General features: G+C 37.5%; 1 protein-coding gene and 1 pseudogene across 15 annotated transcripts; one reads left to right on the forward strand and one right to left on the reverse strand.

The window, feature by feature from the left end:
- Positions 1–452: 452 nt before the first annotated feature.
- On the reverse strand, positions 453–4,229 carry LOC119140926 (annotated as a pseudogene).
- On the forward strand, positions 3,662–21,727 carry LOC119140773 (heterogeneous nuclear ribonucleoprotein K). 15 transcript variants are annotated; one of them, XM_037372350.1, is made up of 16 exons: positions 3,662–3,821; positions 4,808–4,927; positions 6,724–6,803; positions 7,579–7,688; positions 9,048–9,104; positions 10,542–10,585; positions 11,532–11,604; positions 12,204–12,317; positions 13,495–13,623; positions 14,140–14,447; positions 14,795–14,849; positions 17,686–17,736; positions 19,613–19,634; positions 19,709–19,791; positions 20,222–20,391; positions 21,167–21,727. In XM_037372350.1, the coding sequence occupies exons 3-16, from the start codon at positions 6,755–6,757 to the stop codon at positions 21,198–21,200; spliced, it is 1,299 nt and encodes a 432-aa protein (XP_037228247.1). In that variant the 5' UTR covers positions 3,662–3,821; positions 4,808–4,927; positions 6,724–6,754; the 3' UTR covers positions 21,201–21,727. The 15 variants fall into 15 exon arrangements, with proteins under 15 accessions (XP_037228247.1, XP_037228249.1, XP_037228255.1 ...); XM_037372355.1 differs by lacking the exon at positions 3,662–3,821 and adding an exon at positions 3,844–4,073 and having other exon boundaries at positions 21,228–21,727; XM_037372362.1 differs by lacking the exon at positions 3,662–3,821 and adding an exon at positions 3,844–4,073 and having other exon boundaries at positions 7,591–7,688; positions 21,228–21,727.
- The last annotated feature ends 513 nt before the right edge of the window (positions 21,728–22,240 follow it).

A 22,240-nucleotide genomic window follows, 5' to 3' on the forward strand; every position in this document is an offset into this window, starting at 1 on the left:
TACTGCTGTACAAGGAAAGGATTTCATATCAATCTCTGGCTGATCTGCTTTTGGATGAGTTTTTGAAAATCATACCAGTTCATTGTTAGCAGCTTGCTGTCAGAAGTGCACTGAAATTTATGTCCGCTCTCAACTACGTCTATACCATTCCACTTTTCTTTGCTAGTATTTTCCAAAGAGAAATATGCAGAACTTTAAGTCTGATGTACGCTATTATGCTGTGAAAAGTTACTTGTACTATTTTCATCTCCAGCAGATACTGTTCTTTCAGAAGTCTTTTGCTTACTGGTAGCTTTTACAGGCTTCTCTCATTTATATAATCTTTTTCATAAGTGTCATTTAAAGATGAATCACATGAACTTCTAGGTGTATGTAGAACCTTCTCAGTAATTAAATCTATGTTTCTTTTCATGACTGCTGACAGCACTTCTTCTAGCTCTCTTTGGATCCCTTCTTCCAGAAGAAAGTAATCTTCCAAAGAAAAGTAATTTTAAAAGCCATCAACATTCCACAGGAGGTAAAATTTGTTCATCTGAATGAAGCAAAGGATTTCCAAATTCTTGGTACAAAACATTTTCATCATGTGCAGTGAGCAAACCTGAGGCTGTACTAAAATTCTTACTTTACTGCAGTATCCACTTTCTGAAGGTGTTACATTATTTAAAGCAAATTCATTATTTTCATGAAGACTACCTAAAAGATCTTCATTTGAAGGGCCTAGAGTTTGTCCCAATTCATCTACAGGCCTTGCAACAATTTGTTCATGATAAGCTTGTCCAACAGGATTAAGGTTCTCAGCTTCCCCAATTAATCTAGCAAGGATTTTTTCCTGAGTAAATTCCACTATAATAACCCCCACTTCACCAAGAATTTCACATTTTCTGGTTTAAGGAAGAGGACTCCAAGACAATATGCAATATTCCCCTGTACAGTGTTTTTTGTTTCAGGAGGAAAATTACTATGGAGAACAGGGACTGGTTGATATTCCATGCCCTGAATTTGATCTATCCCATCAGTTAGTTGCAGCATCAGCGTTTGAGTACACTTTGTTACCCAGGATTCTTGGGATGCTCAAGTGTTGGCTGTTACTTCTTCATTCACACTATTTTTTCCTCTGAGCTTTTGTAACTGTGAACATGCTGGTTGGCTAATATTGTCCTGTCCCACTTGGTGGGAGGAGGGAAAGACTGTTTTTAATTCTTGGTGTAGCAACTAGGAATAACTACAGTTACTCAGAGACTTAGTGTAACGCAGCAACTTTTACTGGTTGATTTGCTTATTGCAATTGGTACATAGCAAGTAAAAAGATTTGTACACTTGAATTCTCAAACTTCAAACATAGGAAACTGTAAACTTGAAATGTACGAGAAAATAGAGAGGGAAAGAAGGAAAGAAGAAGAAGAAAGTATTCACCACCCTCAGATCCCGCAATAGCTTGATCTGAAGTCTTCTATGGATGACAGTCAGTCCTCAGGTAGTGGGTGTGCATGTGTGCCTATGTGGGGCAAATTTTTATATCCTCGGTTTCTGCCCAGTTCCTCCCTGAGACGGGCCTTTGAGTACTGATTGTGCATTAGGCCTTGCGGAAAGTTCTCGAAATGAGTTGAGGGGTGGTACCAGGGTTCGGGGATATCACCAGACCCCTGCCAGAATCACCTTTGATTGACCTTGCCTTCAGTGCATAGATGTTTTGCCTCTTAGCCTATGTGACTCCTAGGCTAGGCTGTGGACAGAGAAAAGTACTGCCTCGCCTACACAGAGTGTACCTCTCCGTACCTTTCAATTCTTAGTATGCTTGGGTAAGGCAGGTGTTCAAGACATTTTGAGAATGTTACCATGGTAATTTCTGAATAGTCCCTCACAAACATCAACCAGTGAATCAATCTGTATGGAGTAGAAGCCAGACAACTCTCTTCTGGGAGCATCTAAAATGGAAACAGATAAAATAGGATATTCCAAATCTCTTGAATCTGGTAAAGAAGCCATTGATCAAATATCTGTCTGTTAATCTTAGCTTGACTTAAGTTACTACTGCTATTTTTTTCACAGATACAATTAATACAGGCTTCCAGCCATATCAAAGGAACTTCAACATGCCACATAGATGAAAGCTAAGTTTCTACTCTTGTTGCAATGTTAAATGCAGACAATTTCTTTTAAGTTAAAAGAAAAAAGTGAATTCTCTAGAGCAAAATCCAGAAAGATGTTTTTATTCTTCTGACAATAGGTAAAGTTATGACTTCTCTCACTTGCATTGTATAGAAGTTTGCTCTCAATTCAAAGTTCAGCTATTCTAAGTGTGACAGTGTAGAAGCAATTACAATTAAACCCACTTCCACTGATGCTAAAAAACATGCAGTTCCAGTAATTAAACAAAGTAAGCTTCAACCAGCATAAACAGCCTACAGGAAAGAACAGAGACTTCTACAAGCAACCCTTCTTGGTAGCTTCATCTTTTCCTGTTGATTTAATAGTAAGTATACACCTGAAATCCTTCTGCTGTGGATGGAAATATAGTAACTAGAAGAAGAAAGGTTCTCCTCCAACTGTTTTGTTTGTTTTATTCTTATTATTGCTGCTGTTCACACCCAGCCTACTTTAAAAATTGACTTAAGAAGTTATTGTCCCATTTTATTAGCACTGTTAAGAAAATGGGCTGGAAGCCCCATTTACAATATAAACAAGTTGGGATCTGTAAGTATTTGTACTACATGGGCAATTTTTACACTTTAACAGAATGAAAGCTTTGGAATTAACAGAAGGCTAGCGTGAAATATCAATGTTATCTAGAGATCCAGTCCAGGGTTTGGCTACAATAGTACTAAGTTTTGGTGGTCGTTGTCTCAAGAACATCAGTAGTTAATTAGCTTTACCTTCTTGTTAGTTTTGGAAGTTGCATAACTGCATTTGGAACCTGTTTATCCCCTTAAGGGGGATGACCAAGGAGCTCAACCTCCCTACAGAATTACACCAAAGAAAATTACTGTAAGAATAGCCAAGAAACTCAAGGCTTGTCTTCTGACATTATAACCTGCAACTAAGAAAAAAATACCGTCTTAAAGTTCTTCCCCAAAACTCCACCACTTAGAAGAAACCGTACAGTTAATTAAGGGACATAATCCATTTGTTTACTCATCAGCGGGTCTAATCCCATGGGCCTCTTGTAAAGTTAAGGACCAGCACATCACGCCATTTTCTATAAGTTTCTCATATGGGCCATGCAGACCTTAGGCAACCTGTCACCTGCTTGGTGCTGTAACCCTGTCCCAAGAGCTCCAGGGGCAGCGAGGCCAGCTGCCGCTCTGCATCCCTACAGGCACCGACGAGCGGCAGTAGACAGCGATGAACACTGAGGTGAGATGCCTCGCCCCACCACTGAGTCACATCAGGGACAGGACACACACTCCTCAAACCAACTATAACCAGAGCCCTTTCCCCCACACCCTACCCTCAGTCAAGCCACCCCACACTTATCCGGGACAGGGGCGGTGCCGAATAAGGGGGCAAAACCAGCAGGACAACCCAACTCCCATAACATGAGTTGAGGGTAAGGAAGAAAAAAAGAGAACACATCTGCTCTCAGACCCCCAAAACCCCGCGCAACCCAACAGCCAATAGGAGGCGTGGAGCCACGTGAGCCTTTAAGCTGCCCCGCCCCCTCCGGTGCTAGGGGACAAGCACAAGGCGGAGTTTTCGCAGACGCCATTTTTTCCTAAAAAAAAAAACCAACAAAAAACAACTGAAGTTGGTCTCGCTTTCCTTTACCGCTTTCCATCGTCTCTGCTGTTGTTGCCGCTCCTCTTGTGGCTTCTGTTAGTCAGGTAAAACAATCTAGGTACACAACAACGGTGCAGGGTGGATCGCGCTCCTCTCCTCGTGGCACCCAGGCCTGTTTCGCCGTGGTCCACACGGAGGGCGGGGCGAATTAGAGGCCATTCCTGTTCTGACGGGCAGTGGATCCTTCCGGGGCGAGGGGAGGGGGAGGCGAGGCGAGGCGGCGCGGCGGCTGGGCTAGTCACCTGGTGGTGTTGGTGGTGAGAGCTGCTCACCTTTATCGTACGAGGTGGGCGCAGGTAAGCACGCCTCGCGCGCGTAGCTGATGAAGGTGAGGAGGGGGTGGTGCGGTGTGCGGGGGGGGAGTGGAGCTGTTGATCGCGCCCCTCTCGACGCTGCTGTGTAACACGATAACGTAGGAGTTCTGAGTCGCTGCCAGGCCCCGGGATTTTCATGGGCTCCCGCAAAGACAGCGCTCTTCCCTGCTGGCGGAGCGGCGGAATTGGGTAGGTCTAGGGACTGCTGCGTGGAGTAGAAGACTGGGTGTGACTCCTTGGCTAATGTGGGGCGGCTTAGCGCAACCTGCCGGGCCCAAGGGGCCCCATCTATTCTGAGGGAAGGGTGAAAAGGGTGATTGTGTTTCTGCCGGCAGCCATCGTGCTTCGGCGACCTTAGCGCGGGCACGGTGGCCCAATCGGTGCGGCTCCCGGAGTGGCGATGTGTTGGAGGACGGCTGCAGTAGCGGATGCGCACCAAGGCCGGGGGAGCAGTCGTCGCCGCCTTCCTGCGCCTATCCTGGTTAACTGTGCATGGGGCGAGGTTTTAGGAATTATGGCGGGCGGAGAGGAGAAGGGAGGGCTCTCTCGGCTGCGGCCTGTGCGGAAGCGACCGTGCCAAACCGATTGGGGAGCGCTCTGCAGCAGGGCCTGCTTTTAGGGGCGATCGCGGCGATGGCGGAGTTTTCGTGGCGGAGCCGTTGCTCTCTGTCGGCCCCGCTTGAACTCGGGTGAGGGCCTCCTTTGTGTCTCCCTAGGCAGAGCGGGGGAAATCTTGTGACCGCGTGGTGGTGGTTTTTCGGGTCCTGGTTCCGCCTAGCAGTGGGTAGGCGCCATTAAAGCGGCCGCCATTTCTGATGGTCCCCGCCACCGCGAAGGTGGGTATCGGGCTGTGGGGGTTTTGTAATGTCCCGTTCTCCTCCCCCCCCCCCCCCCCCCCCCCCCCCCCGGGCCCAAGGAGTGAGCTGGACTTCCGAGAACTCTGCGGCGGCGGGTGGGCTGGCTGTGGATGCCGTGCGAAGGATAAAGTCTGCTCAGCCCGAGCATACCGTGGTGCGGCTTGCGCGTGGGCTGTGGAAGGGAAGGTGTGCGGGCGGGAACGGTCGTAAGTCCCGGAGGGAGCGGGATAGATACATGCTGGCATCTCCTAGCCCTCTACTCATGTCCGTGGCCGCTTTATCCTTTTGATGTTTTTAAAAACATTGCATTACTCAATCCCGCAAGTTCGATTTACACAACAGAGCACAGTAGCTAATTGAGAGCATCTTCTCCTGAACACTATATTAAATTTCGCCCCCGCCCCCCTCCCCTCCGCAGCTCTAAAATTTCTGTGAGGGTCATAAATAGAATAGGATCTGCAATAGAATAGAAAAGGGGTCTGATAGGGTTAGCCATTTGAATCTGATGAAATTCACCTTCCGTCCCCCCCCCCCCCCCGCGCGCTCTGGTAACGTCTGTTTCATACTTGGCTATTTAAGCAGCCCTTTTCCATTGGGTCCAGTTAGGGGCCTGGAAATACTACCATGTGCTGAGAAGTCGGTCTTGGCAGTGGCTGTAAAAGAGTGTGTGCTTACTGGTGGTGCTTGTTGTTAGCCTGCATAAGCAGGGTAACTATTACAAATTAATAGATAATTGAAAGGATGTTTTAAAAAGTTAAACGTACCTCACTTTTTATACATGAGCGTCAACCGTTTGTTCAGACTATGGAAGTTGAGCAATAAAATCTAAGGCGGAAAATAGCATTCTTTGGCTGTTATCTGCACAAATTAATTTTTTAAGATAAAAAGGTGCAAAAATGTTCTGCCTGGATTTCTAATGTATTTTAGAAGTAGTCTCACATGGACTTAACAAAAATAGATCTTGAAGGAGGTACCTGTTTCACAAAGTCAGAAAAGTTCAGCTGCTTTTGAGATTCTTTGTGCATGTATGTAGAGGTTATACATAATTAGCATGGTATTTTTTTTTTAGTGTGGCTTGTGTGTAATTTCTTTTGTTCATCCTTTATATTGAATTGAAAGCATGATAGAATGCCTGCTAGTAAGTTGATAATCACCAGCTTATAAAATTAATGCTGGTGATTATAATACCTTTTTAGTCTAAATTGTTTAGAACTAAACAATAAGCAGAATGTTACATAGTGTCTCTTAAAAAGGAAATACAACGTGTACTATATAACATGCTAAAAATAGGAACCAGATAATTGTTCGCTTTAAATATCTGAAAATCATTATCAGTAAATGTGATTGCTTAAAACTAGCAAATGCTTGAATACTGAGCAAGTCCAGAATCATTCAGACTGTAATTATTTGTAAGTTTACAGACTTGATTGTTTCTCCTCTTAGTGATGTGTTTGGCTTATGTTATGTTTTCTCATTTGTAAAGAAAAGTTTTGCAGCAAAAACTCGGGTCAAACCCCTGATTTAGTTGCTGGGAGAATCAAACCTGTAAGTGAACAGAGCCTGATCTATGCTGTTTTCATAGGCTTCTGAAGCAGTGGGCTGTTGGGTTTTGATCCTGCCCAGAACACTTGAGTGTTGCTCTGCAAGTGTATATAAAACTGGTTAGCTCTAAAAGCGGGTATATCTTTTTGGTTTTCCCTTTAGTATGATATACAGTTTTCTTTTTTCCCCCCTTTACAAAATAGATGTACTAGTGGTTTTTTATTCTGCAACAGGTTTTATCTGCACACCTAAGAACAAAAGATAATGGAGACTGAACAACAGGAGGAGACCTTTACCAACACAGAGACAAATGGTAAATTTTTTAAAGGGCTATTTTATTTTATTGTGGGGGGAAAGAACCTTTTTAAGTCTCAGTGTTTCTAACTATTTTGGAATACTTTAACTGTGTCAAATGCTTGTATTGGTAGTATTTTTTGCATTTAATCTTTTAATTTAAGTGTTCTGTATGACTTTATGTGGTTTTCGTATCATGAATACATAATTTTGCTTTGGGAGTATTTTAGACATGGCATAAGTAACTAAAAGTTATAGCTATCAAATATTTTCAAATCCTTAGGTAAATACTCAGTACTTGTCTGGACAGTGTGATCATGTAAAAATACTGTCAGACATATCTATTACTGTATTTTATTTATTGCAGATGTTAGTTTGAAGGAACGTGTGCATATATATACATGAAATATCTCGAAATATTAGCTAAGCAAAAAACTTTTTGGACATAATTAGCGAAGAAGTGTTAGGACATTAGCATTTAGTTGGTTCATGCCAGTTTTTCAAAACTATTTGAAATACTACTTTATTATTGTTCCACCAGCGTTAAGTTTGCAGAATTCTCATTTCAGCTGTAGTTCATAGATTTGGAATGTGAGTCTTCAATAATTAATTGATATGTAGGCTGATGAAGTAGAAATCTGTTTCTGTGCTATAGATACTCAGGGTAGATGTCAGAAGTTAGCTTTGGGCTAATAGGAGGGAATGCTTCATTAGGAATACAATGCATAAGCTTGGTATACAATTTTTTCGTGACTTAGAAAGTTAAATATATGTTTGTGTTTTCCCCCCTATGGACCTGTCTACAGGTAAACGTCCTGCAGAAGATATGGAAGAAGAACAGGCCTTCAAAAGATCTCGGAATACAGATGAGATGGTTGAATTACGCATCTTGCTTCAAAGCAAAGTATACTTCTTTAGTATCGCTATGTTACTCCTTATACCATTGCTTAAGCCAGTGGTGACAGTGTATGTTTAGAAAAAAAAGTGTGCTTTATTTAAAGTAAAATAACTTATTAGGGATATTTGTAAGTACGTGAATGATAGTAGAAGTGTGTTGCAATGGTATTATCTTCAATAATTTTTTTTAAATGTGAGTCTTTAATGATCTATGGGAATTCTCTGATTTAAAAAAATGTACTCATTGAAAAAATAAAGCAATAGAAATTATAAGCCACTTTTCTCATGCTTGAATGGAATGTAATTGTTTCCAGGGGAATGACTGTGTATTAGTCTTTAAAAAGCAAGCAGTTTAGGGAATGATCAGCTTGTGATTGTAAATTAAATATGAGAGGCAAGATGAGGACTTCCTCAGGATTTTAGTAATTTTCCCAGATTTATTAAATCTATGTATCAACAGGAGGAAATATGGGAGTAATGTTTCAGGGATTGCAATTGCTTTGTCGACTAGTATAAATTGTCATAGTACAATTGCTATTTATGAATCTCCTTCAGTGTTTCCAGTCATTACGGATGTTTGCACAGTCTGAAATAACTCTGTCTTTTGTGTCAGGACAGGGAAATGTTACCTTATTTCTACATGGCAATTCTGGTTAATAGTCACATTACGTGGAATGCTGCAAAATATTTGTGGTGCTGTTAGCATCATGTATAAATTGCATAATAAAAGCAATACTTTTGCATGTAGTTCTTGAAATAGCCTGTTAAAAATGTAGTTTTACAATCGCCCCTCTTGAATATCTGAGTTTATTCCTGTTGATTTTAGCAACTGGAGATTAGCGATTGTTTATATTGGCTTTACATTCTTCAGACTGTACCTGCCTGAGTGGTCAGTTGAGTTACATACATTTAAAACCAAAGTAGTGTTTGAAATTATCGAATATTTGGAGTGCAAAAGTGAAATTTGCAAACATAAAGTAAACAAATTGGGAAAATCCTTGACCTACATAACATGCATGGAATCCCATAAGGTATTTTTTCAGTCATACTGTAGCTATGAGATGGTTTTACATAGAAATAATTGCCTAGAAACCTAAATTTAAAATTGAAATAATATTGAGTATTTTTATTTCTTTCCAAAATTCGGGTTTAAGAGCTGTTTTGACTTTTTCTTTTCCCCTATGATAAAACTATGTCAGTTTGTTTCTATTTGATTTGACCCTTTCAAAAGCAAAACAAGCCCCGCTCCACCCCTAAATACATCCCACAAGGTAATGCAGAGATAGATACATTGTTCTTAGTCTTCATTTCAAAATGTAGTCTGTGCTGTATTAGCATAACATAACTTCTGAAAACTATTTTCCAGAATGCTGGAGCAGTGATTGGAAAAGGTGGCAAAAATATTAAGGCGCTTCGTACAGATGTGAGTATATATGAATTTGAATTGATATGACACTAATTCTTTCAGAGCACTACATTGAAAACTTGATTGCATACATTTCTTGAAACTGAGAAATTCAAATCTAAATGCTAATTATAAACCATTTATAATGATTGTTAGAGGAGATAACTAGTTTTTCAGTTTGTGTTGTAATTAAAACTCAGGCTTAAGTTATGTGGGAACAGAGGTTTATATTAAACCTCTTTGCTTTCAAACAGGGTTCCTCTAAATTACCTCAAATGAGTTAACATCTTCAATTAGAAATATTGGCAAAGCTTAAAACCCTTAAGTATCATTTCCCATATATGTGAATCAATTATAGTACTATTGAAAACTATTGCAGGTGGCTAGCTTAACCCAGTGATAGAGGAATTTTTTAACTTAAAAAAACCCAAACCCATAATGGTCCATCTGTTCTTACTTTAACAGCTTGGACATAAAGCACAAAAACATTCATGTTAAGATTGCAAGATTTAAATACATTTATAGAACAGTAAAGCAGCTTTTTATTCTATTGGTAGCATTTTTAAATGGTCGTGACTTATTTATCTATTCATATTTTATAGTTGATTCTTGTTATTAGACACATGTTCAGTGTAAATATTATGTATTTATAAAACTTTGCAATGCTTCTTAAATTCCATTTGTTTACACTTCTGTACTTAACATCAGCTACAATTTCAGCAATTTTTTCAAGCAAGACTGTTCAATACGATATTTGCTAATATATCATTACAGAATCAGTTCCATCTAAGTTCACAAACTATAGCAACTAGAATTGAGGATTAAGCTGAAATGGTTGGGAACTTGGTACCTTTGGTACACTTGGTAACTTTGGCAGCTAGTGGTTTTGCTTGTTTAAAGTAAATAAATATATCACCTAAGTCCATTTAATTTAATTGATCTGGAGTACTAACTTTCCCAACTTGCCCAAGGTTCCGGTAATATGGATCTCAACAGGTTTTTTTGTGTCTACGTTCATGAGCCAGCCTGCTACTGAAACATCATTATGTTAAAAGTAAAAAGTAGTTTAGTCAGATAAAGTAACTCATTAAGATCCATACTGTTAACCCACAGTCAATGTAGCAATCCACTGTTGTGTTAATTTTAAGAACAACTTAAGCTTGCTTCATTAACTGAGAGTAATGAGTATAGTTTGTGTTAAAATTCACTGCTTTTCCCCCTTTTCCCTCTCCTTGTTTTTTTGGCCATATATCTCCGTTACCCATGTACTGGATCGACTTGCCCCTGCGTTGCCCACCATGACGTTGGCCCATCCACCCCTGAACGCCCATGTGAAAACCCTGGTTGGCTATGCCCAAAAATGTACTCTTTGCCAAATGGGTACCATACTTGACAACTACTGATTGAATACCCATGCCCAATGCCAACATCCACGAACGCCAATGACCAATGCAGTACAATGCAAGTGTTTCAGTCCCAGACAGCAGTGGCCCCGAGCGGTATGTCCCAACAGTTTATGCCTCACTGCCTGACTAGAAAGAGAGAAATGTATTTTATTACCTGCCTTTTATATAATTAAATAGTATCCCCTTATAGACTATGTATTGTGGCTTGGTTGGTTTTGTTTTGTTTTTTTTTTTAGTTTTCTGTCTTATTTTCCCCATTAAGTTTTTTTGTCACTGAACTTTTACGTGAGTTGGCCACCCAAACAATCCACTAATTTTATTTCAATGGAAAGAGCACAGTTTCAAGTGTTGCATATTCACTGCATTATAAATCAAATTGCTTCAATAGTTTCTTGCTCTGTCTTTGTGGCCCACCTTGCTCCCCCCAACGTTGTCTCTTTATAATTATTTCTGATTAAATACTACCTCTAGGCCACTTTTCTTCACTTTGTGTTACATTTTTGTTTGTGGGGCTTTTGAGGGTTGGTTTCCTTTGGTTGGTTTTGGGTTTTTTCCTTGTATTTATATTCCTTTTTTGCAGAGCCTATTAGTAATCTAACTGGTCTCTCAACCGTACTCCAGATATAATGTTGACCACTTGCATATCCCCACTTTTTCTACAAGAAGGTGTGCCGGTTTTACCAATGTAATGGCAAGGGTATACTAAATTAGTGATGGTGGGGAACATGAATATTCACTTCTATTTTCAGTTCTGCATAGATTTCTTGCACACTTACTCTGAGCCCTTCCAAAAGCTCTTGCTTGCTCTCGCTCTCTCTGCGAGACCTACCTAGTCTTAAATTCATCATGCATATATATTGGGCATAAACAAAGATGCACGTATTGTAAATCTAGTGAACAGGTTTGCTTTAAATGGGGAACATTGACTACACAGAAGAACTTATAATTAATCTTGTTAGAATTTTGTGTATGATTATGAATACTAAACTTCTACTTTTCCACCTTCTCCATATTTTCTGACCATTATGGCCTCTAACAGCATCTTGAGTATAAGTGCAGATACAGAGACGATTGGAGAAATTTTGAAGAAGATTATCCCTACTTTAGAAGAGGTATGTTTCTTAGGTTTGTTTCATCTTCAGAGATATACATTTATATTTTAAAACGAGATAATTCTAGATGATTGTGCTATATTTAATATGTTAAATTAGAAAATAAAACCCAGCCTTTTTTGAAAGGAGGACCTATAGCTCTCAAACTACATGTTGTTGGTTGCTTTTTTTTTTTTTGGTAGAGGACAGAGACAATCTCTATTTATAAAATTAATATTTGGAACAGCCTCCTCCCCTTCAAAACAACTGTCTCCTGACTTGTTTAGTCCTCAATTTGAAGTAGCTGTATTGTAATTTCCATCCTGTCTTGGCTTTGTAAGCAAGTGTGTTGTGCTGTTTGATATCTTAAAATTTTATACAATAATAATAAAAGAAATAAGGAAAATTAGCTTGACATCACCTTACATTGAGGCAAAGTACTCAAAATAGGTGTGATTCTATCGTAGCAAATACAGCATTATAGTTCAGCAGCAAATTAAGTCATACCATGGTGTTTGGAGGAAAACCTTAACAAAAAACCAAAATTAGTATTTTGATTTTTTTTCAATTATGTTTTCCCCTGACTAATATTTTATTATTTTCTTGTATGCATCTTACAGTATCAACACTACAAAGGTAGCGACTTTGACTGTGAATTAAGACTTCTAATTCACCAAAGTCTAGCAGGAGGAATTATTGGTGTCAAGGGTGCTAAAATCAAAGAACTCAGAGAGGTACTGTGTCCTATTCTTTTCAGATTCTGCTTTTATTCTATAAACAAATTAGGGGTTTCTGCTCATAAACAGTGAGTGTAAGCATCATCTATGCAATAATTCCTGCAGAACATATTTCATACATGATTTCTGTGTTCTGAGATCAATCTGAGTTACTTATTACAACTTTCTTGCAAAAAGTCAGAAATAAAGTGCCTATTGGTGATAGAGCCTAGGACTTCTTATAAAGCTTTTAAGCATATCAGCAGTAATCTTTATAAATAAAGGATGCTTATTAAAATGCCATTCATCACTCCCTTCTGGAATGAACTGCTGAATAGACTTGGTACTGGACATGGAAAATGGTTTAGTGTGGATGCATCTCCATAAATTCTAATGATGATAATTTAATAGATGTTTGAATATTGCTATAAAAATGTAGTATGGGGTGGGTTTTTAATGTAGTTTGGTTTTGAGTGGGTTTTGGTTTTTGTTGGGGGGAGGGTGTGTTGGTGGTTGGAGTTTTTTGTTTTGTTTTGGGTGGGTTGGAAGGGGGTTTTTTTTGGGTTGGGTTTTTTTGGGTTGTTACTTTAAGTTCTGCTTCCTTAAAGACCACTGTTTCTTTTGTGAAGGAATGAGGCTTTGTTCTAAAAAGCTAGTGGTCTCTATGAATCTAGAGTGTTGTTTTCTATCCTTTATTGGCATTGTGTCAAAAGGCAATTTCAGGTCAGTTTAGATGTTAAGCTACTATTTGTGTGGACTGAGGAAGGCAAGATGACTAGACATAATCCTGACAACACATCCAAAGCATGTCTTTATGACATATGAAGGCTTATATAACCTGTAAGCTTATAATGGGTATGTGGTCCTTTTGCTAATATTTTATTAAATTACTCTGAAGATGAGCCATAATTGAAAGCTTTTTAAAAATCGAACTTTTTTCCTCTTCACTAGCATTTCATACAAACTGATAATCAATGCAGATCTTAAAAATATATTAATCCTAAGATGAAAATTGTTGCAAGAACTCAGAAGCAAGCATTCACTTCAAATGACTAGAAGTTTAATGGTCTGGTTTGATTGTTTCTTTAAAAATGTTTTAGTGTGTGTCTTGCCCATTTTGTTTCCAATAAATTTATAAAATTGTTTAAAATACTTCTATTTGAAGATTTTTGGATTTTTTTCTTCTCTTCAACAGAACACTCAGACCACCATTAAGCTCTTCCAAGAGTGTTGTCCTCATTCCACTGATAGAGTGGTGCTTATCGGTGGGAAACCTGATAGAGTTGTGGAATGTATCAAGATTATCTTGGATCTTATCTCTGAGGTAATGTGTCTTAAACTTATTATTCTTTCATTGGTATTCATGAAAGTTAGGGTGATTTGGATAGAAAATTATATTCTTCCATTTCTATTTTGAATTCAGTACCTCTTATCCAGTAACAAAATAAGCCTTGGACTGTTAGCACCCTTTGAAATTATTCCTGTTTTCTACAATTATAGACCCTACAAAGGGTGTATCTTATTGGAGAGGGAAGCCATTTTTGGTACCAATTAACTGTTAGTCATGCTTTACATATCAATAAAATATGACTTTTTAAATTGGGGAGGAAGGGAGCTAAATGTACATGCACCCATCAGTAAGCAGTTTCTCCATCATAGTTAAGTTATCAGGAAGCATATCACCACCCCTGCTTCTCTTATCAGCATCGTGAAATCAAGAACGTATTCAGAATGTATAATTTCATGTTTATACATTTACTATAGCAATTAATTGAAATACAATAATTGTAACAGTGCTAACCCAGGGGCTGTGTGTGGTGTTTTTTTGTGTGTGTCTTAGTCTCCAATTAAAGGACGGGCCCAGCCTTATGATCCCAATTTCTATGATGAAACATATGACTATGGTGGCTTTACAATGATGTTTGATGATAGAAGGGGTCGTCCAGTAGGCTTTCCAATGCGTGGAAGAGGAGGCTTCGATCGAATGCCTCCTGGTCGTGGTGGACGACCCATGCCTCCATCAAGAAGAGATTATGATGATATGAGCCCTCGCAGAGGACCTCCACCACCTCCGCCAGGTCGTGGTGGCAGAGGTGGCAGCAGAGCTCGTAATCTTCCTCTTCCTCCTCCACCACCTCCTCGTGGCGGGTAAGCTGTTGCATAAATGCATTGTACAAAACTCAACTTGAGTAAAATTTGCTGAATTGTGCTCATGTTTCCAGGACTTGTTTCACACTCTGTGTTGGTAGTGATTATGCAAGACTGAGCGTACATTGCACCAGAGAATTTTAAACTCAAATACTTTTTGATTATTTTTTGTAATGTGCCAGTCTATCAGGACTATAGCCAGTAGTTCTGTAACTTTATTTTCTGTCATTCACAACTTGGCTAAAGCATTTAGAAATTCATAGTTGTGTGCAAATCATGAAAACCTGAATTAGAATATATTAACTAGTTTATAATGAGTCATGTGCTGCTGTTTTTTCTCATTTTAGAGATCTTATGTCTTATGACCGAAGGGGTAGACCTGGAGACCGTTATGATGGAATGGTAGGAGTTAAAATTCATATTGTTTTGTTTAGTAAATACAGTTAGCACTGAATATCTGAGGAAACTGTTCTTAAGTACATATTTAAGTGTAGGGCATGTGTGCTTCTAATAAACTTAGATATTACCAAAATGTTTTGGCTATACAAAATGGTCTCCTCAAGAAGATGACTGTTTGGGGTGTAAAGGGTGTTTGGGATGTGATCTGCTGTGTGGTTTTGGTTTGTAGGGTTTCTTGTTTGGTTTGTTGTTTTCCCTACCTGCCATTGACAATGGAATAGAAAGTTGGTAGAATGCAATCCCTGCAGGTTTTATTACATGGATCTTCATTTAGACTTTCTTTTTAATCTAGATGACAGAAATAGGAATTGGGAGCCTTTTCAGATCAAGAAGCCATGTCAGCACAATGTTTTCCGACAGATGTTAGCGGAATTTAAGAGAACATGAATATCTATAAAGAGCTCTAGTTGGTCTGGCAGATGATTGTTTTTTCAAATCAATTCTTGACTTTATCCTGGTTTCTATGTCTGCAAAAAAATCTACTGTAATTCCAAATGTTTTGGAGCCAGGGCCACTGATAAGTTGATTTTTAAATGAAATTAGGTACATTCAACCATGTTGACGGGTGGGGAAAGTTTGAAAAAAGGTAATAGATACTCTTCCATGTTGTACTCTGAAATGTGACTTCCTGGTAGTTGCTTACTGTTGTATCCTCTTTCTTGGAAAGAGAAATCATAGGCATCTAGGAGGTAAATACTCGGGCTAACAATCTTTTTTCCTCCTCTGGTTCTGTTTGGCATATTCCTTAAGATGACAGGTTAGATGAGATTTTTTTTTAAAAAAAAAATATTTAAAATAAAAGGAAGAGAAAGAAGTGGATAGGAGCTATGAAATGAGATTTACACGTTGCCTCCTGGGAGGAAGAGGCAATTAACTTCCAGTAATACATACTGGAAGTACATATTACAAGGATGTCAAAATTGGGGCACCAGAAGTCTAGCAGAAATATTGAAATGAAAGACTTGCACTTAAAATTACAAAAAATAAACAAACAAAACCCCCATCATCTTGGAGATGTTGAATCTACAGAAATCCTCATTTGCTGCCAGTCCTCTGCTAAAGGCAGAAAAATTCAGTAGTTCAAGACTCATAAGATGGTGAACCAAGACTGGATGGTGAAACTTGATTTTTCTGAGATGCGACAATACTGACAGCCTTGTGCATTCTAAGATGGGAGGGGAAAATAATTTGGAATTTTTTTAAATTTATTTTTATATGTGTGTGTATATATATGTATAAAAAATACCTATTCTAAGGCATTTTACTGAAAAGCATGCGTGAATTGTTTCACTTATTAGTTATATATTTTAGGCTGTAACTACTCCAAATCAAATGCCTATGGACTATAATGGCTATTCTGATAGCTGAGAAAATATGAACGCATTTACACTATTTTTTAACACACTCATCCCCATGGGTGCTTTAGATATACAAAGGCACAAAAACATACCAGGAGAAAAAACAAGGTGGAGAAGTGTATATAAAGCCATTTAATCCCCTCTTTTTTTTTTTTTTTCTTTTTTTTTTTTTTTGGTGGTCTGGTTTTGCTCATTCAAATGATTCCTACTTCTTGATATTTCTTAACATTATTTATATGTGTTTATGTATACATGTCTGTAAAAGCACTTGAATAAAGGTACATAAACATGAAGTACTTCTAATATCTTTAGTATAAGAGATTTGAAATTAAGGAGCGTGTTAAAAACCGAAGGAAAGATGTTTGACATTTATCTATATAAATACTAAAAGAAATTAACAAACTTTCACTCTTCTGGGCTAATCCCTTTAAAAATAAGGCAAAGTTACAATAAGGAATTAGCCATCAGTTAGGACTGCATGCATATTTTCATTAGGTGTAAAAGTCAATAAATTCTTATTAATACTATGCTCTTTGTCTTATCCAATCAGTGCTTCATTTGGTTTTGATTTTGTTTCCATTGGTTATTAGTAGTAGCTAGCACAAATGAGTCTGTAGAGAAGAAAATTCTGTTATGTATCTTCAATTATCCTGTACTTGGTGTTTTAGGAACTGTTTTTAAATGAGCATTTATATTTTAATGTGCTATTCGTGTTGTATGTTTTAACCCAGCAAAGGCCTTTGCCTTAATAGTAATTTAAAGTGGATTCTACAAATTATAATTTTATAATTGTTTGTTGATATATTTTTCCCCAATGTTTGTTGTAGAAATCTGAAGGAAAGAAATGCTATATATTACTTGGAAATCAAACCACTTTTTTTTTAATATAATTAGGCAGTAGTAGATTGTTAGTTTAGCTATTGCCTATATGAGTTATATGGAAATACATTAATAAAATATGATAAGTCATGTTCTTACTGCTTGACCTGCTGTTGACGTAGATAGATCAATGACAGTTAGTTTAATTAAATGCCTTTTCTGGGTTTTTTCTATGTATGAAAGAAATAGAAGGTTTTTGTATCTGAGAGTAACATCTTTTAGTATATAGTACAGCTTTAGTACTCAAAGTTGTTCAAAACAAACTGTTCAGGCTTTGCTCTCCTCTTAGCTGTCTGATTCTCTTTGTAATAGGAAAATCTGTTTACACCATAGAAACAAGCAAGAAAGAACTATGACCAGTTACAGTTTCCTTGCAGTGAAAGTAAAAGGGAGTGGATCTTGTAACTGTTCTATATCATGTACTTTTTTGAGTCTTTGTAGTAGTAGTGCAGAAAAATGTTTGTGTTTGCTATAAGCCTCCATGACATGGACTTAATTTGGATTTGTTTCCTCTTTTCCTCCTATTATGTTGTGCCTGGAAGATGATGCAGTGTCATGTGGATGCCTGTGATGACATGCAGCCACCAGAGTTGGTGAGTGTGCTCATGCTTTTATTTGACTGGTGTAATAGTTGATTTTTGAGAAAAATCATTTGCATTGGTTAAGGGATAACTGCAATTTCTTGAGATTGAATGTAGTCAGTGGCAGCTTGCACCTATTTAAAAATCCCTAAAGCTGTCCTCCTAACTCAAGTTATTGGCAGTTTGTCCTGAACAGTGAATTCTATACAGGCAGTTAATGTTCCACAATGGAAGTATACAGCAGGCACAGCCAAGAGAGCAGCTTTTCTGTTGTATTGCTTCTTTTGTACCCTATTTTAATGTTCTAAGTTGTAACTTTCACTGTAACTTGCTTTTCAACACCCTGTAGGTGTGTCAATTTAGGAATATGTTTTACATTAACTTTATCATGTTGTGTTTTCTCCTGTTTCAAATGAGGAATGTTAAAAATAATTCTTTACTTATAGTTGTGGATAAACTATTATGCATTACCTATCCGTAAATCTGAAAGTATTCAATTTGATTTGTGTTTATCAAATTTCTTAGGGGTTTTAGGAAGGAAGGTTGGGTATCAGCAAGTGTTTATGCTTGTCTAGAAGACTGCAAAGTGCTACCAAATATTAAACATTAGTTCCTAGCTTACATAAACAGTTAAAATTACTCATCTGCTGTCATATTCATTTGTTGTCTTCTAGTCTGGGGAGGAGAAACAGCAGAAAGGGTCAAGAAAAGGATTGTTCATTAAAACAAGTTAGCCCAAAAGAAGGGTTTCCCTTCCCTGTGCAAAATATCAGCAAAAATAGGTGGAAGAGTCTGTGTGTGAAATATGCAGCCCTGATCAGCCTCTGAATTAAGTTCTAAGCAGTGTCCTTCATTCTTTTGTATTTTACACTCCACTACAAGCTCTGTTATGTTGTATTATGGTCTGTATTGCTAAGCAATGTGATTACACAACACAGGTTGCTTAGAAACAAATGATCAGCTGAACAGTTTTTTCTGAATAGCTTCCATTTTGATGTGGCTCCAAAAGGCTAGCAGGTAAATAGTTTTTGGAAAAAATTGTTGCATTACAACTTCTGCAAAAGAGTAATTCATACAAATTCCTGTATTTCAGTGATATAAGTTGAATTCCAGAGAAGTGTGCACGTCTATTATCTGCTTCTACAGGAAAATATTAAAATGGGTGTTTGTGTATTTAGAAGGCATTAATTCAAGTTAAGCACTTGATATCAAGTACCAGTCTACAAATCCTGAAAATAAAAGCAATCAGGAGTGCTGCATTGCAGTGATTTGGATTTGGTATATGGTAGTTTTAGCAGAACAGCAGTAATTAATGTCATGATTGTCCCTTCTAATATACAAAGTATTGTAGCATAGTCTGAATGAAGAGACCAATTATAAGTTATGAGTTGAATTAGTTTTTCCTCAAGATATAGATGGAATGGTGTAGGAGGGTTGACAGTTACCAGGTAAATGTCTTGTCCCAAACTGAGACTTTAATTTCTCCTGATCTGTATAGGTAGTAGTAATAAGGCTGAATTCTGATCTTTTGTTTTGAATGTTAGTTTAGTCCAAGGATCAGGAGTAGATCCAGCATCAAGAGCTGTTTATCAGTTGAATTCGTAAGGTTGCTTTGTAAACTGGTATGGCTGGATCTTGATGACTTATTCTTAGAGTTTTTAATAGAGTAAGCTAAGAGGTTGTCATAAGATATTCCCCTCCCCCTCCCTTTGTTCCTGGTCTGCCCTCTTACCCAGTTTACCTTTTAATGACATTTAGATTTAGGTTGTGGGTTAGGATTTTTGCATAAAATAGGCTCAAAGTTAACAGTATGATACTTGAGATGAAAACATGTTAATAAATCATGGCTATTTGCTATTTAAGTATTTTCTTTCTCTTTTTCTTATAGTTTGAGGGTGGCTCTGGATATGGTAAGTTTTTATAGAGAACTTTGACATGCACTTCATTTAGTCAGTAAGAGGCTTGATGCATACGTTTAAATCAGACTATTCTTATACAGGGGGCCGTGGTTCATATGGAGATCTTGGTGGACCCATCATCACAACACAAGTAACGATTCCCAAAGATGTAAGTGAAGCTGACTTGCTTTCCACTTGTGTTTAAATAAATAGAATGTCATAGCCTTTTCTCAGACTGTCAGTAAATCAAAAGTATTTGTGATGCTTGACAAGTATTTTTGATATAAAGCAAGTGTTTCAAAATCACTGAAAGTTTATTCTTAAGAATGTTTGTTTTGGCTTCAGTTCAGAGATGCACTGAACTATTTTATTTTTTTAATATTCAGTAATAGAAATGGTCTACACAATTTGTTTTTACAACCAAGCATCTGGTTCTTCCAACATTATCCCACTTGTGTTTATATAATAAACATTACAGAGGATGTTTTGAGGCTGTAAAAGAGTAAGCTTCCACTAAATTGATGGAAGCTAATTGAACAGTACTGTGTTTTTGAGGAGAAAGCTACATCAAGAAATAAATGCTTTATTTTCTCCCCTAGTTGGCAGGTTCTATTATTGGAAAGGGAGGCCAGAGAATCAAACAAATACGTCATGAGTCAGGAGCTTCAATCAAAATTGATGAACCACTAGAAGGCTCAGAAGATCGAATAATAACTATTACAGGAACACAGGACCAGATACAAAATGCTCAGTATTTACTGCAGAACAGGCAAGTTGAAGCTTAATGCTGTCCTTACTGTCAATTTTAAACTGGCTTTCCTACTACTACATACTAAAGCTCCTGTTCTCTGCAATATAGTTTTTAGAAGACAGGATTTAAGTATCTATTGAACCTAACTTCTTCAGTGGTAGTTCTGCCTTGATTCTCTTCTCCGTTCTAAAATGAAGATTCCCTCAAAACTAATCTTGATGGAAGACACCTTAACCAAGCAGTCCTCTCATTTCTCTGGTGAAAATTGCTGCAAAAAAACTACTTGTAATAAAGTACATAGAACCTGTAGAAAATATAGAAGATTTCAGTGGATGTTGGTCTAGTTCTGTGTGGAAGACTAGTGATTTTGTTGTTTTTAGATAACTTAACTGACAACAAATCACAGTCTACCATATGGCACAGACCATGCCTCTACAGGACAAGTTGAAATCAATTGGTGCTGTTATGCAGCATTTCACACCTTGCTGGCATTACTTTCTCTTCTGCCAAATATTAAGTTTCAGACTTAGTTTGCTTAGTTTTGCTTTAATAACGTCAGCTGTCATAGCATTTGTGACTGTTTAACTTGAATGTTTGGCTTTAGATTACTAATGTTTAAATGTGCTTAAAATAATTATATGCCTATAATCATTAGCCCTTAATCTTTTAAAATTATTTGCTTTTAGATGTATTGGAAATTTGTAGTTTAATCTTTAAGAATGCCATTGTGAATATTGATGCAAGATGTATGGTCAATCATTCTAATACATGCTTTTTTCTTTTTCTTTTATAGTGTGAAGCAGTATGCAGATGTTGAAGGATTCTAATGCAAGATTATTTTTTCTTTTTTATAGTGTGAAGCAGTATTCTGGAAAGTTTTTCTAAGACTAGTGAAGAACTGAAGGAGTCCTGCACCTTTTTTTTTTTTTTTTTTTTTTTAATATCTGCTTCTCTATTACAAAGTCAACATTCCTCTACTTCATAGGTGTTTCTGCATTTGAGGTGTAGTGTAATCTGCTGTTCTGCTGATCACCAGATATAATGTTTTAGTTCATTACAAATATTTGGGGGAGGGAAAGGCCACCCAAGGCTAACAAAGAAATTTTGAAATGGCAGCAGAGAGTGGATTTTATTTTTGTTCATTATCGGTAGTAAATTGTAATGGGTTTTCTGTAACTGTTGTGAACACCCTGATTTTTCTGTATGCTGTAATTTTATTTTATTTTTTTGTTTAAGGGGGGGAGAAGACTGGTTGTCCCCATGTCCCTGGTATCCTTTGAGAGCAGTGTGCGGAATGTAATGCTCTTTTTTTGAGTTATATTTTATGATTTCTAAATAAATTTAGTGAACCTATTATTGGTGGTCTTTTTTTTTTATATATACTCTTTTTTTCCTCCCACAAGAAAATGCATAAATGAAAGTTGCTGTTAAGCTTGCTCTTCTGCTGCTTTGATATATATGGAGTTACGTGGTTTTGGCAAACTAAAACTGTGAAAACAGTGGCTCAGCTTTGCTATTTGGGGAAAAAAAAGTATAAAAGTATTAATGCAAACATTGTGTGACATTTTTTTTTTTCAAGTTTTTGGCCCTCTGCAGTACGTGTATATATATTATTAGTGACAGTATATAAATAAAATATTTTAAAAGTTTGTGATGCCACTGAGTTAACAGTGGGTTAAATACAACTGGTTCTAGACAGCTTGCTTAATGCAAATAATAATGTCAAAAATAGCAGTTGGTGTATCATTAATGAAAGAATGGTAGTTCTCAAAGCTTTCATTTGTCAGGTAGAAATTTTATGAACTGACAAATTGGCAGTATCTAACTTGATTTTCATTGTATGCAGAACTTAAACTTGTTTGATTTC

The sequence above is a fragment of the Falco rusticolus genome, chromosome W (genome assembly GCF_015220075.1).
Source record: "Falco rusticolus isolate bFalRus1 chromosome W, bFalRus1.pri, whole genome shotgun sequence".
Lineage (NCBI taxonomy): Eukaryota > Metazoa > Chordata > Aves > Falconiformes > Falconidae > Falco > Falco rusticolus.

Bases quoted from the DNA above. Each gene is read 5' to 3' on its own strand.
- LOC119140773 (XM_037372350.1), top strand. From the start codon at position 6,755: ATGGAGACTGAACAACAGGAGGAGACCTTTACCAACACAGAGACAAAT. The intron at 14,448-14,794 runs GTAAGCTGTTGC...TTCTCATTTTAG, and splicing joins CCACCACCTCCTCGTGGCGG to AGATCTTATGTCTTATGACC. The intron at 17,737-19,612 runs GTGAGTGTGCTC...TTTTTCTTATAG, and splicing joins ACATGCAGCCACCAGAGTTG to TTTGAGGGTGGCTCTGGATA.